Source organism: Colius striatus, chromosome 16 (assembly GCF_028858725.1).
Source record: "Colius striatus isolate bColStr4 chromosome 16, bColStr4.1.hap1, whole genome shotgun sequence".
Classification (NCBI taxonomy): Eukaryota; Metazoa; Chordata; class Aves; order Coliiformes; family Coliidae; genus Colius; species Colius striatus.
This window is the reverse complement of record NC_084774.1, coordinates 871,256-884,630: the sequence shown is the minus strand read 5'-3', so window position 1 is coordinate 884,630 and position 13,375 is coordinate 871,256. Positions and strand designations below refer to the sequence as shown.

Sequence of the window (13,375 nt, the reverse complement as noted above, 5' to 3'; positions counted from 1 at the left end):
GTTGAACCTCTGCTGTTAACCACCCAAGTGGCTTCTGCTCCATTTTTATCCCGCTGCTCCCGTGCCCCATTGCCCAGTGCTCTGCACAGAGAATCACGGAATCACAGCATGGTGGGGTTGGAAGGGCCCTTTAGAGATCATCCAGTGCAATCCCCTGCAGAAGCAGCTCCCACCTGGATCAGGTCACACAGGAACGTGTCCAGGGGAGTCTTGAAGAGCTCCAAGGAAGGAGCCTCCGCACCCTCCCTGGGCAGCCTGGGCCAGGGCTCCCTCACTGAAACAGGGAAAGACATTTTTCTTTTATTTAAGTGGAAGTTTTTGTGTTCCAGCTTCATCCCATCACCCCTTGTCCTGCTGCTCGATACCATGGAAAAAAGTGCTGCCCCAGCCTCCTTACACCGACTATTTAGGTGTTTGTCAATATTAATGAGCTCCCCCCTCAGTCTCCTCTGCTCCAGACTAAACAGTCCCAGGTCCCGTGGCCTTTCCTCATATGAAAGATGCTCCAGTGTCCTGATCATCTTTGTGGCCTTGAACTGGATTCTCTCCAGAATTTCTCTGTCCTGTTTGAGCTGAGGAGCCCAGAACTGGACACAGGACTCCAGATGAGGCCTCACCAGCGCAGAGCAGAGGGGGAGCAGAACTTCTTTTGCGTTGCTGGCCACACTCGATGCCCCCAGGCTGCCATTGGCTTCTTGCCCATGAGGGCACATTGCTGGCTCATGGTCAGTTTATTATCAGCCAGCACTCCCAGGTCGGTCTCTGCAGAGCTGCTCTCCAGCAGGTCACCCCCAGCCTGTCCTGGTGCAGGGGGTTGTTCCTTCCCAGCTGCAGGACTCTGCCCTTGTCCTTGTTGAACCTCAGGAGCTTCCTCTCTGCCCAACTCTCCAGCCGGTCGAGATCCCACTGACTGGCAGCACAGTCTCTGGTGAATCAGCCAGTGCTCCCAGGTTGGTGCCAGCAGGGAACTTGCTGAGGGTGCCTCTGTCCCCTCATCCAGGGGGTTGATGAAGATGTTGAACCAGACTGGCCCCAGAACCCATCCCTGTGGAACTCCACTGGCCACAGGCCTCACACTGGACTCTGTGCCATTGATCCCCATGCTCTGGGCTCTGTCATTCAGCAGCTCTCCATCCACCTCACCTCCACCCATCCAACCCTCACTGCCTGAGCTTTCTGATGAGGATGTTGTGGGAGACAGTGTCAAAAGCCTTGCTGAAGTCAAGGTAGATGACATGTGCTGCTCTCCCCTCATCTAGCCAGCCGGTTATGTACTCATAGAAGACATCAGAATGGTCAAATAGGATGTCCCTCAATTGGGAGTGGAAAAGCTTCTCTAAAGTTTCCCTTGTTTCCAGTGTTTCACTTGTCCAAATTTGGGCTTTATTTTGTAGCACATGGACAGAGTTGTAGGATACAGCCAAGAGAAACTACAGCTGAGCTTGCCAAGACTTTCTCCTCTTGCTTTTCTCTGCAGAGAGGGATCGAGGCAGCTGGGACTTTGCAGCCCTAAGGACAGAAGGACGTGTCACTGGAGCAGGGGGAGGGACAGGGTAGATGTCCTGGTTTTGATCAGCCAGGGACAAAGAGCCAGGGGGGTGCTGGCTCACTGCTGGAACCAGACACAAGGGGAAACACCCAAAAGCTCCCAGAGGTTGCAATCGGAACAGTTTAATGGAACAACAAGAAGGAACAAGGGAAGGAGAAACAGTTCTAACAATGCACGAGGGGATGTACAAAGGGGATGGTGAGTGACGTCGTTGCTCATTAGCTGGGACCTGACCCAACTGCACACATGTGCTGGGCACCATGTCAGGATGGGTTCCAAAACCTGCTGGCCAGCCTGGGGCAGCTGCCCATGCTGTACCCCTTCCTACATCCTTCTAGAACAGAACCTTTTCCCAGCAGAAATGAGCACAGTGTTTGTTGTCCAGACACAGGTGCTGGAACCTCCTGCCAATCAGGCTCAGCGCTCTGTTCACTTGATGGGAGAGGCCTGGAAGACAAAAATCCCACCCAAGGTCATCACACAGGTAGGCTGAGGACACCTCCAGCCCTGCCATGGGAAGCAACACAGCTGCCAGAAGCCTCCTGTGCTGCATGCACAAGTTCAGTTAGAACAGACTGGCCACAGACGCTGATATCCAACCACTGTGAGCAGCTCAGAGCCCCAGACCCCACTTGCAACGGCTTTGGCCTGCAGCAGGGACCCAATTGGCTGGCAGATACTTCTCAGTCCCAATTGATGCAACATCCTTCCCAGTCAAGATGCTGAAAAGCATCCCCTATCTGCTGCTTCAAGCCCAAAGGGATCTTGCAAAAGGGGCTGGTTCAGCTCCAGCAGCCAAAGCTGCTCAAATGCTCAAAGGCCCAGCCCACTTGCCACATCTCTGTCCTGGAACAGCCCTGAGCAGAACACTTGGGTAAAAGCCGTGGCCTTGCCAAGCCACTGAATCCATTTCTAATTCAAGGCCCCCAAGCCACATCCTAGACCCTGAACAAAGAGGCATTCCTCTTACCTTTGATTTGACAGACTTCGTAGTCATCAACATCAGGGAGCGCTGAGAGAGAAATTGTGGCCCCAGACTCTCTCCTCAAGCTGTTAATAAACTGGCCCTGTTTGCCAATCAATTGTGTGACTGTATCCTTGATGAAAGACAAGAAAGAAAGAGTCAAGGAGGGAAATGTAGATCAAACCCCACTGTGCCCTGGGGCTTCTTTTGCCCATCTTCCTGGTTCCTGCAGCTCATTTGCAGGGTGGGTTTGGACAGGCAGCGGGAACGTGACCCTCCTGCACAGGGGAAAGCACCACAACTCATTCCCTGCTCTCAGGGACTGTGAACCCTCAAAGCCTTCTGAAGGCCTTCAGAGCATCACCCTGACAGATCAGAGTGGAAAGTGATGGAGAAAAAGGACTCCAGCAACCATGCCAGGGTGTAGCCCTAACAGCTAAACGCTGAAACCCTCGTTGGCTGGTTCTGTATCTCCCTGGGGTGGCCCTGAAATGGAAGAAGCAGGAGATGGCTGTGTAGGGTAGGGCAGGAGGCACGAGCAGGACAGTGGCTGCTTACCTTGGGCACCTCTATTTCCCACACAAGGATATTGGACTGCCGGGATTTTTTCCTTTGGCGCCGGTTCTGGCGACTCACTGTCTGCCCCTCGAGACCGTCTGTGTCCTCCAAGTGCATGTGAGTCGCACTGAAACCTGCCAGAAAGGCACCATGTCAGCATTCAGACAGCCCACCCAACGCAGCTCCCACACACCAGCCCAAGAGAAGAGATCCTTTTGCAGAGAGATGCCACTGAGCACTTGCTCCGCATTCTGTTGGGATGCTCCTGCCTCAGGTTCCCCAGGACGTCAGAAAGGGTCAAGTCCCAGTTGGTGATCACGTGCAGGATGCTGGGGTGACTGGGGTTTCCTACAGGAGCTCACTGAGTGCTCAACACAACCCCCTCACTCCATGTGGCGTCAGTCGCCTGATGTGTGGAGGAGACCCTCCCTTTGGACACCCAGCCCAGCACTGGCAGTTGGGTGCTGAGAACAGTCCTGCTTCCATGCCAATTCCTTCTGAGGCAGCTCAAACTCCTTCATCTGCTGCCAGCCTCCCCTTCTTGGTGGGAGTGCACCGGGCCTCGGATCCTCTGCATCCCTGACTCAAGAACCCCAGGGCTCAGCCTCCAGCCTCCCCACGTGCTTCTAGCCAGAGGCTCCAGGTAGGGCCATTCTCTCCAGCTGCAGTGCAGAGCATGTTTGTCACATCTGGTCCTGCTCAGACTGGCCCAAGGGACACCACCTGAGCAGCCTCTCGTTTAATTTGTTGAAAGCCTTGTCGTTGTTCAGAGCCCCATTTGACATCGTTTTTCTTCCAGGTGACTCGACAGAGAGGATTTACAGCAGTTGGGAATGTGCAGCCTCCAAAAGCCCACAATGCCTAAGAAAGCTTGGGTTTCTTTGTCACCAATTGGTGGAGACGTGGCTGCAGTTTTGCTGGTGTGAGATGTGCTGACCACCATCCTCGTGACCGAGCTGATGTGTGATAGGATGATCTTGTCAGACTCTCCAGGTAGAACTCCTCATTCTCTAAGAAACCATGGTCCTGAGAAGAAAGGGATGATGGGACAGATATCAGAGTGCAACACAAACAGAGTCACAGTCCAGGGTGTCACTGGGTGAGGAAAGTACCCCGAATCCTACAGAAGCAGCCTGAAAGAGCAGCCCAGCCTGGAGAAAGCCCCAGCAGGGAAGCAGGGGGCTGAAGGGAGGGGACTGGCACATCACAAAGCCAGAGTCCAGCAGAGATGGCTTCTCCCAGTCAGGGATGGTGTGAGGAGAGGGATGAACCATCAGGTCCTGCATGTTATCAATGAACCTGAGACAAGCTGTGAAGGTTCACCCCTCCTTGCTTCTGGCATCACTCTTCTAGGTGTGACAGGTCCTCTAGGTCCTCTTCTGGAAGCCCACCCAGCCCAACAGCTCAGTAATGGTCTGAGGAGACACCCCATGCTGTGGCTGCCGGCCTCAAAGCGCGCTTTAGCCAGCCCTGTTCCCATCCAGCCGGTTCCAAGCCCCTTCTCCAGCCCCAGCCTCCTCCCCCTCACCTGCTGGGCCCTGAACTTCAGCAGCAGCAGCGTGGCGTCAATGAGCTCGGTGCCGCTGGCTGTGGCCAGGGTGTCCCTGCCAGCCCCAGGGCTGTGCTGAGGGAGCACCCTGACAGGAGCTGGAGGCTCTGCAACAAGACCCCAGCTCTGTGGTGCCGCTGTCGTCAGGGGAACTGCAGACAGAGACAACAGCATTCCTTTTCCAGCTGCCTGCATGTCCCCACAGCAAGGTCCTCCCCAACCACCCACTGCAAACGGGCTTTAATCCAGCTGCCTGTCCCCTTCTGCCCCCTCTACACCCTCCTGGCACTGCCCTGCCTTCAGAGGACAAGGGGCCAACTCACAGCTGAGGTTTATCATCAGGGGAACTAACTCAGCCCTCAGCAACATGCCAAGCCTCCTGAAAAGTGGAATACAAGTGCAGCTCCCCACCCAGCATGTCCCTTCCCATTGGCAACAGGCAGAAAGCCTTACACAGTGTGCTGGAGAGGCTGTTCACAGGGGCACCGAGGTCCTGGTCTGCAGTCAGCAGCATCATGGGGTTGTTGGGCAGCTCCTCACATCGCTCTTCTAGCTGTCTCCTCTTCAGAGCTGTGCTCAGCCACTCCTGCCCCATCCCCAGGAGAAAGAGAGAGAGAAGCTGTTGGCAAAGGTTGAGGCCCTCAACACGGTGGCTTCAGGCCAAGAAGGAAAGGCGAGGGGGTGTACCTCCTGCAGGTGCTGTTCCTGCTGCCTCAGCTGCTTCAAGCGCTGCTGCATGGCCTGCAGCCTCCTTGGGTGCTCACACTCCCCCCTGCAAGCCTTCTGCAGCACTCGCTGCCCCCTCTTGTCCTTCTGGGATGAGAGCTGCAAGGTAGAGAGGCTGGGGAGGCTGGGGACAGGGTCCCTTGCTGCTATGGGGCAGGGCTCCTTTCTGCATCCCCTCATTCCCCTTCCAGGACAGCACTAGGACTCCTCCTGGCTTGGGGAGGGCTGTGACCCCTCCCAGCTCTGCTGCCAGACTCAGACAGATGCTGTGCTCACCTTGGCCCTGCTCTGCACCTTCTCCTCCTGCTGCCGGACGCGCTGCGCAGCCACCTTCACCCTCTCCTTCTCCAGCCTCAGCTTCTGCCAGGCCTTATCCTGCAGCTCTCTGGCCTTCTCCAGCTGCTCCTCCTTGGCTTTCAGCTCTGCCAGCTCCTGGGATGGGTACGGGGGAAACCAATGCACTACCTGCCCTGTCCTGTTCACTCTTGTGAGTCTTTCCCAAGTGATGGGAGAGATCTGCCCCCGTTGAGCTTCTCGTGTGTGCCAGTGTGGGGTGCAGAGCAACACCTCCAGGTACTTAAGCAGTGCCCTCATCCATCACCCCTTGGGGACCAGGGCTGGCAGAGCTGGGATTGTACACACACACACTCCCTTTCCTGGGAAGGACAGAGCCCCTCAACCACGTTGCACACCCTCAAACATGCTCAAAGCAAAACAATTTGTCAGCAGTGGAAATACTCAGGCTGAATGCTTCTTTTCCACTGTGGCAGCTCTGACACCTTGTCTGTGCCACAGATCCCCTCTGGACAGCCCTAGGAGGGAGCAGAGCTGGCTCTGGCCACGTCCCCATGGCAGGGGGATGTGGAGGAATGGTTAAGGGAGAATGGACATGGATCCCAGGGTATAATGTTAGGCCCGATGGGGCAAGGCAATCTGAGTTCTAGTTATATGAATTTAATGCGCAATCAAGACCAGAGTCAGAGCCATGGTTAAAGCAGTTGCTGTCACGTAGTCAGTGCAGACAGCAGGCCGCTTTCTGCTCCTTCAAGGTCGGGCTGTTTTCAGCTAACGAGCTAACAGCTCAAGGTGGAAAACAACTACGGGGAAAAAACAAGATGGGAAGATGTGAGGGAGCTGGCTTATGGCAGAAACCGCAAGTAGGATGAACATGAGAATGTAATCTATTAGCTGCTGTTGCTGAGCTAGCTTTGAAGCTGCTGTGTATATAAGTTAGAGCCTGCTCTCAATAAAGTGAAGATTTCTGCTATCACTCACATTGAGTAGGACTGATTTCTTCCCACCCAGCTGAGAATCGGACCCTGGGTTGATCGCCACATGAAGTAGGCTTCGAGCTGGTTTTTCAGGCTTCAAGCCTGGTTTCAGACTTCGAGTCTGGTTCATTTTTCAGGCTTCGAGCCTGGTTTCAGGCTTCGAGCCTGGTTTTCAGACTTTGAGACTGGTTTTTAGGCCAAGGGCGGAAAACTTCGTGGCAGGGGAAGGCTTTGCTTACACCCACCGTGGGGGTTTCCTCTCATGAAGGAGGTGGCTGTGCCTGGTCTGGCTGCCCCAACTCCTCACAGGCAGAGGGGAGAGACAGAGGAACCCACGCTTCTGTCAGCATCTAAAGCAGGCTGGTGGAGGCTGCTCCTGGGGCAGCCTGATTCTCACCACCCCAAGGGACATCTCTGTCTGAAACACCTGAAGGAGCGTAGAGCCTGCCCCGTGGGCATGGGAAGGGGCTGCGCTGCAGTACTTTGGCCAGGCTGCTGACGGTGCCCTCTCCCTGGGAGCCCATGTGCCCGTGTCCAGTTCCATCCTCACCCTGCTCTGCTGCTGCTGGGCACGAAGTTCAGCCCACTCAGTCGCCAGCTTCTGGTACTCCTCTGAGCACTTCTGCACCACCAACTGCTGCTCCGCCAGAAAAGTGCTCTGCAGAATGTCACAAGAGAGGGAGAGGCAAAGCACTGAGTCCCCTTTGCTGATGGATTTTTCTCCTTCAGCCCATCTCTGCCACCAAATATCAGGCAACACCCAGAAGCTGGTTCAAGCCCCCCAGTGCTTGGAGTGAGCCCTGCTTGGAGAGCTCAGCCCCAAGCTTCCAGCTGCCAGGGGACCGCTCTGATTGTGAGTCACTGCGCCTGGGGGTGGGATTGAGGGAGCAAAGTGCTGCAGCCCAGAACCCGGCTCCTTCCTCCACCACACAGCACACTGCAGCCCCGCTCACACTCGGGGCACACGTGAACAGCACCTGGAGCTGTCTGTCCCACCTCACCTTGGCCCTCTCCAGCTCTGCTCGCTCCTTGGAGAGCTGCTGGCTCAGGACTTGCTGCCGCTCCTCCAGCGAGCGCTGCAGAGATCCCACTTGGCACTGCTCCGTCAGCGCCCTGCAGCGCTCCTGGGTTTGGACAGGGAGGAGAGACAGGGGCTGTTCCAGGCTCCTGGGACAACACATACCTATCCCAAACCCAGACAGGAGGGCTGACTCGGGCAAAAGAGACAGCCTGGGCTCACCTGCTCCAGCTGCTGAGACTGCTCGCTCAGCCTGGCCTCCACTTTAGCAATCACGTCCTGGTGTCGTCTCTGTTCCTCCTCCATGTCCTTCTGCTGCTGCAACATCCTGTCTTGGAGCACTGTGCAGAGGGAGCAGCCGAGCCATGAGCAGCACGAGGTGGGAAGCCCTCTCTGCCCATACCATACTCACAGCGGAAGACCTGCATGCATTTGTGCTGCTCCCCTTCTGCACACCCCCAGGACCCCACTTCGTAACGGGGACACCCCGAGGTGTTCAGTGGCCGAGGCAGGCCAGGCTTTGCCAGCCTCGGCTCCCAGTCCCTGCCTGACTCAGGGCACCTTCTCCCCATTTGCTGGGTGCCTCCAGAGCCATTCCAGCACTGACAGATGGCTGACAGACGTACCCCTGAGCTGCTGTGCCCACGTGGCCAGCTCCTGGGAGGTGCTGTGGTGCTTGGCCTCCACCTTGTGCCAGAGCTCGTGCAGATCACTGGAGAACTTCTCCATCCACTCGATGACGCCGTTCAGAGACCTGCGGAGGAGAGCGAGGAGAAAGTCAACCCTGTGGCACATGCTTCACCTCACTGCGATGGAGGGGGAGATGTGGTGGGCCAAAGGCCAGGCAGTCCTGCCCTGCCCCTCTGTGGGTCACAGCAGAGTGGTGGGAAGACAGAGCTGCTGCTTAGGAGAGTACTGACAGAGAGCAAAGTGCTCAGCAGCCCTGTGAGAGGCAGCAGGGGGAAGAGGGGATGGGCTCTGTTGCCACAGCCCGAGGCTGGTTCCGCGGGGAACACCACGGCCAGGGGGCTGGTACCTGGTGTGTGACGTGGCGCTGGTCACCGCATCCACCTCCTGATCCTTCAGCCGCTGCAGCCGCCGCAGCTGCTCGTCGTAGTCCTGGCGCAGCTCCTGGATGGACGTCCTGCGGGACACGGGTGAGGAGCCCACCACGGGCTGTCTCAAAGCCGTGCTCCCCGTGACAGGCACTGTGCAAGAGGCCTGGTCATGGTCATGGAGCTGAGTGGTGCCAGGAACTGAGCTGGCGTGGTGGGCTGTCACAGGGCACGCCCCTGACAGGCATCCACATTTGGCACGGACCACATGCAGGGCTTAAGGGCTTCTCTACCAAAACCTGGCTTCTCATTGACCCAAACTACGTGCGACACCAGTGGCTCACTGGACTGAGTAAAAAGGTAAAACATTCACTCTGAAATGGTACCTCCAGCCACATCTCCCTGTGCCAACCTACAAAGCAAATCCCCATTCCAAAAGCCACTGAGCCACCCATAGCCCAGTGCCTCTCGAGCCTCCTTTCACCGCAGCCCCCAGGCTGTTCCCTGGTTCCTTTGCCAAGAGCAGGGCTACTAACCCCACGTGTGTGCTGCTCTCACCTCTGCAGCTCTTGCAGCCGCTTCACCTCCAGCGTGTGCTGCTGCTCCAGTGCTGCCAGCTGCTGCTGGTGCTGTGCCTGCAGCTCTGCCTGCGCCTGCTCCGCATCCTGGCTCTGCGACAGCAGCTGAGCCCTCAGCTGCTCCAGCTCCTGCCGCAGCCTCTCCTCCTGCTGCCCGTGGCTCTCCTCCAACACCTTCATTTGCCGCCTGCTTGTAGAGGTCACACCAAGGGAGAAGTGTTGCTCTCATGGCAATACCTGGAGCTCTCCACCCAAAGTGCACGTGGGGATTCAGATCAGTGTTGCTGTGCACATGGGAAACATTCGGCCTCTCCACAGTCAGAGCCTCAAACCCTCCTGTTGCTGCTCAGTGCATTGCACTGGCTGGGGACATGCTGGCAAAGAGTTCCTCCAAACCTGTTCCTCCTCCTCACCACCCACCAGACAGTGTTGGTCAGAGTGGACTCCAACCTTGGTTGTTCACCTGTGGGGCTGCTCTCTGTCCCCACCAGGTCCACTCCGACGTGCCTCTGTGCCTGTCTTCAAGGATGGACTGGGGAAGCAGCCCAGCCCTCCCTACCTCAGAGGAGATGGCTGCAGGCAAGGATCTGACAGAGGAGGGGAGCACAGGCAAGAGCCTGGTACCTGTAGGGGCTCTCGAGAAGATCCAGGTTCTTCTGGTGCTGCTGCTGGAGACTCTCCAGCAACAGCCTCTGCTGTGTCCGCTCCACCTCAAGCATCTGGACCTGCCAGGCACCCGGGGAGAAGGTCCTTGTGCTGCTCCAGGGACACAGCTCCCACAGCAGCACTCACTCAGTGGCCATGGCTACTTCTGGACAGAGAGGTTTCTCCTCTCTCCCCTGTCACTCTGATGCCATTGGAGTGGACATGAGCCCTTCTCCTCCCGCTGTGTCACCCGTGGCCCCCTTCCAGCAGGTGACGGGGCTCACCTGGCTCTCCAGCTCTGCCACACGGGCCTGGGCGCTGACCAGAGCTGCCCGGCAGCCTGATGCATCCTCACAGAGCCGGGCAGTGCCATGCCCCGGCCTCCTCTCATGCAGCAAGCCCAGGCCTGAGGACTCTGTCTGTGGGGATGGAGAGGGAAGATCAAGGCCCTTCAGGATCCGTGGCTTTGTGGGGTGGCCATCAGCCCACACAGGAAGGCGTGTGTCTCACCTGCAGCTGTGGGGCAGCCTGGAGACGTGTCCTGGGTGTGGGAACCTGCAGAGACACAGGGCTGCTGTCAGGCAGGTCAAGTCCTGAGGGAACATTCTTCCTAGCCTGGGAGTGGTAATTCATACCCAGCTTACTGAGGCCCTTCCTCTACCCTTCCCCAGCCCAACCCTGTTGCTGGCCTGGCTCCCTTCTGATGCTCAGCAGCCCCTATCCCAGACAAAATCATGTTGGGCTCCTCTTGCTGTGGGGGTAGATTCAAGGAGAAGGCCGGCAGCTCTCGGGGAGACAGCAGCTGTCCTGCCATGAAGGCAGGGCAAGAAGGCCCAGGCAGATGTGAAAAAGGGGCTTCAAAGACAAAGCAAGAGCTGCCCTCTCTGCCAAAGGCTCTGATGGCCCTCCAGTGCTCTAGAAACCATCTCCGAGTATCCTCACTACCATGCTGAGGAAGCCAATTCCTCTATCAACTGCAATCTCTGCTGTTAATATGACGTATATGTGCCTGGAGAAGTCTGTACATGCTGCTCAGGCAATGCAGCAGTGTCAACTGCTGTGATTTACAAAGCATCCACAGCACACGTGCTTTGGTTTGATAAATACTACTTGTGGTATCCCAGAGCTCTCCCAACACTTTCCCTCCATGAACCCAGGCTCCCATGGATGCACAGAGCTGGATGACGAGGAGTTGGCAGCAGAGGGCCATCAGCACAAGCCTGATCCTGCACCTCACAGGGCCACAGGCCCAGCAGACCTACCTGAGCAAGTGGGACAGGGCCCTGCACCTCCTGCTCTCCTGGCAATAAGGCTGTAGAGGCTGAAAATGGAACAAGTCTGCCATTCAGACATGGCAACAGCAATCATCCCCTCCCAGAAGGACAAAGGTCTGGCTCTCCTGGGCAGAGTGAGAAGGGTCCTGCTCTGCTCTGGTGGGTGGTGATGGGGACAGAGGGTCAGGCAGGCCTGTCCATTCCTGCACCCCCACAATGCTGGCACTCTGCCCTGCAGAGAAAGGCTGAGGGCAAAGCATGGCTCCTCCTCCATCTCCATCACCTAGGCAGGAGGCTGAATCCTAAAAGAGTTGCTTTCAGTAGGCTCTGAACTGGTGCACAGCTTCAGCCCAGACACAGCACTAGTGGGACCAGCACGTGGGCAGGAAGAGGGAAGGGGGAAGAGAGAAAGGACAGCATGAACTCATGCCCACCAAGAGAAACCAAGTCTTTTGCAGCCCTCTGAAAGTCCAAAGGCAGCCCTGCAGAATTCAGTGTGCCCCAGCACCGTGTCTCCACCACACCACAAAAGGGGGATGGTGGGATCCTGCAGCGTGGCAACCTGCTCCCACACCGGCTGCTCAAAGCCTGGGCAGCAACTCCATGGCCAAGGGTAATGCTGTGCCTCCTGATTTGTACTTGTTTTGCAGGGCAGGGGGAGCCTCTCTGCATCCTGCTGCCCAAGCTGCACAATCCCAGGAAACGCACCCAGGGCGCTGGTGTCTCCGGAGGGATCCTCCTTCTCAGCCTCCGACGCCTGAGTTGAGGCTCCTTTCGTGGTGCTGAGCCAGGGCACCGGCTGCCTGCAGGGGCAGAGACACAAGTGATGCACAGCAGGGAGAGGCACACAGATATTGCTCTGCTTGCCATTGAAGTTGAAAGCTTGGCTTTCCTAGTGCTCCAACAGACAAGAACCCAACCCACCTGCCGAGCTGCCCTCCCTCCTAGCTACAGAGGTCTCAGGCCCAAAGGGATCGCTGCTGGCTCCCAGCCCCCCCCACTCCCCCACTGCACACACGCAGCTGCTTTCTGCAGGACATCTGTCCCACGGAGGGTGCCCGAGAGCTGACCGAGGCCTTACCCAGAGCTGTCTGCACTGGCTGTGTCCTGCAGGGCAGCTGCCTGCTGTGGGGCTCCTGTGGAGGCGGCTGGATGGCTGCAGGCACAAACACCAGATGTGGAAGAGCTCAGGGAAGGCAAGATCCTGTCCCCAACACCAATTCCTGCCTTGCAGCTGAAAGCCTCTGTCTCAAAACCTCCATCACTGCTGTTCCTACTCGTTTCATCCCCGCTCGCCCCAGACAGCAGCAGCCCCAGCTAACACAGCCCTGCACATCACACACGGCTCTCTGCAATTCCCTTCTGAGCCCCATTCCAACGGCACAAGGCTCAACCTGTGCCGGTGTAAACTCAGCAGGAGGAGGCGGTGTGTCTGGAACTAGGAGGAATGAAGGGGAATGCAGACACCAACAAGGAACACAGCATGTGCTGTGGGGCTGTGCTCATCCAGGACAGCTCTGCAAGACCTGGGACAGTGGGTGCGATTCTGGCCACAACAGCAAGGTGAGCCTGGAGGGCTGCAGGCTGGATCAAGTAGGAGAAAACCCTGCGCTAATACTCCACCCCAAGACAAACTAGCGCTTAAAACTAATGGCTTCAATCTGAGACGAGGCTTTGGGAGAGGTGCTGCTGGAGCAGCTACACGTGGAGCAAACGGGAGCAGCGTGGCCATCAACGGGACGTGGCTGGCGGGGCCAGGCCGTGCGACCGGGGCAGGGCTGGGGCGGCTCACGGCAGGGCTGCCCTTCGCTGCAGGCAGCGGCTCCCACTCACACCAATCCTCATCCTTCAGGCCCAGCCAGTCGGCTCCAGCCCCCCTGCCCCGCACCGTGCGCCTGCTGCCTGCAGGAGCAGCTTTGGGGTGCAGCTCTGCTTTCACTTGGCTGCTCGTGTCGCTTGAAAACCTGCCGCAAGGAGAAGCAGTTCCATCTGTGCCCGAGGGGCCCCGGGAACCCTGCCCCTGGGAGGGAGCCCTGCCTGCACGGGGACCCCAGGGCCCCTGCCTGCCCTGTCGCAGGGGCAGTGTGCCTGGAGCTAGGGACACACACGCAGCACCACACCTGACAGACCGCCTCCTCGCCACTGGGCTCTTGGGTGTGGAGGCCACCGAGGACTTGTACACGCCAGA

The 13,375-nt window shown here is 57.6% G+C and overlaps 1 protein-coding gene across 1 annotated transcript; it reads right to left on the bottom strand.

The window, feature by feature from the left end:
• Positions 1-1,673: 1,673 nt before the first annotated feature.
• On the bottom strand, positions 1,674-13,032 carry LOC133626971 (fas-binding factor 1 homolog). Its single transcript, XM_062009411.1, has 20 exons — positions 12,980-13,032; positions 12,269-12,343; positions 11,896-11,990; positions 11,176-11,234; positions 10,424-10,468; positions 10,198-10,332; positions 9,893-9,993; positions 9,249-9,455; positions 8,672-8,779; positions 8,262-8,389; positions 7,858-7,976; positions 7,619-7,741; positions 7,168-7,275; positions 5,623-5,778; positions 5,308-5,445; positions 5,074-5,206; positions 4,600-4,772; positions 3,072-4,097; positions 2,520-2,646; positions 1,674-1,996 (listed from the first exon to the last, which is right to left on the bottom strand). The coding sequence occupies exons 1-18, from the start codon at positions 13,030-13,032 to the stop codon at positions 3,933-3,935; spliced, it is 2,121 nt and encodes a 706-aa protein (XP_061865395.1). The 3' UTR covers positions 1,674-1,996; positions 2,520-2,646; positions 3,072-3,932.
• Positions 13,033-13,375: the final 343 nt, after the last annotated feature.

What these genes read in the sequence shown, in the direction of transcription:
- LOC133626971 (XM_062009411.1), bottom strand. Translation starts at nt 13,032, where the DNA reads ATGAGGATTGGTGTGAGTGGGAGCCGCTGCCTGCAGCGAAGGGCAGCC. An exon ending in AGTCTCAGCAGCTGGAGCAG is followed by an intron (nt 7,742 to 7,857) that starts GTGAGCCCAGGC and finishes GTCCAAACCCAG; the next exon opens with GAGCGCTGCAGGGCGCTGAC. An exon ending in TGAAGTTCAGGGCCCAGCAG is followed by an intron (nt 4,098 to 4,599) that starts GTGAGGGGGAGG and finishes CTTTCTTCTCAG; the next exon opens with GACCATGGTTTCTTAGAGAA.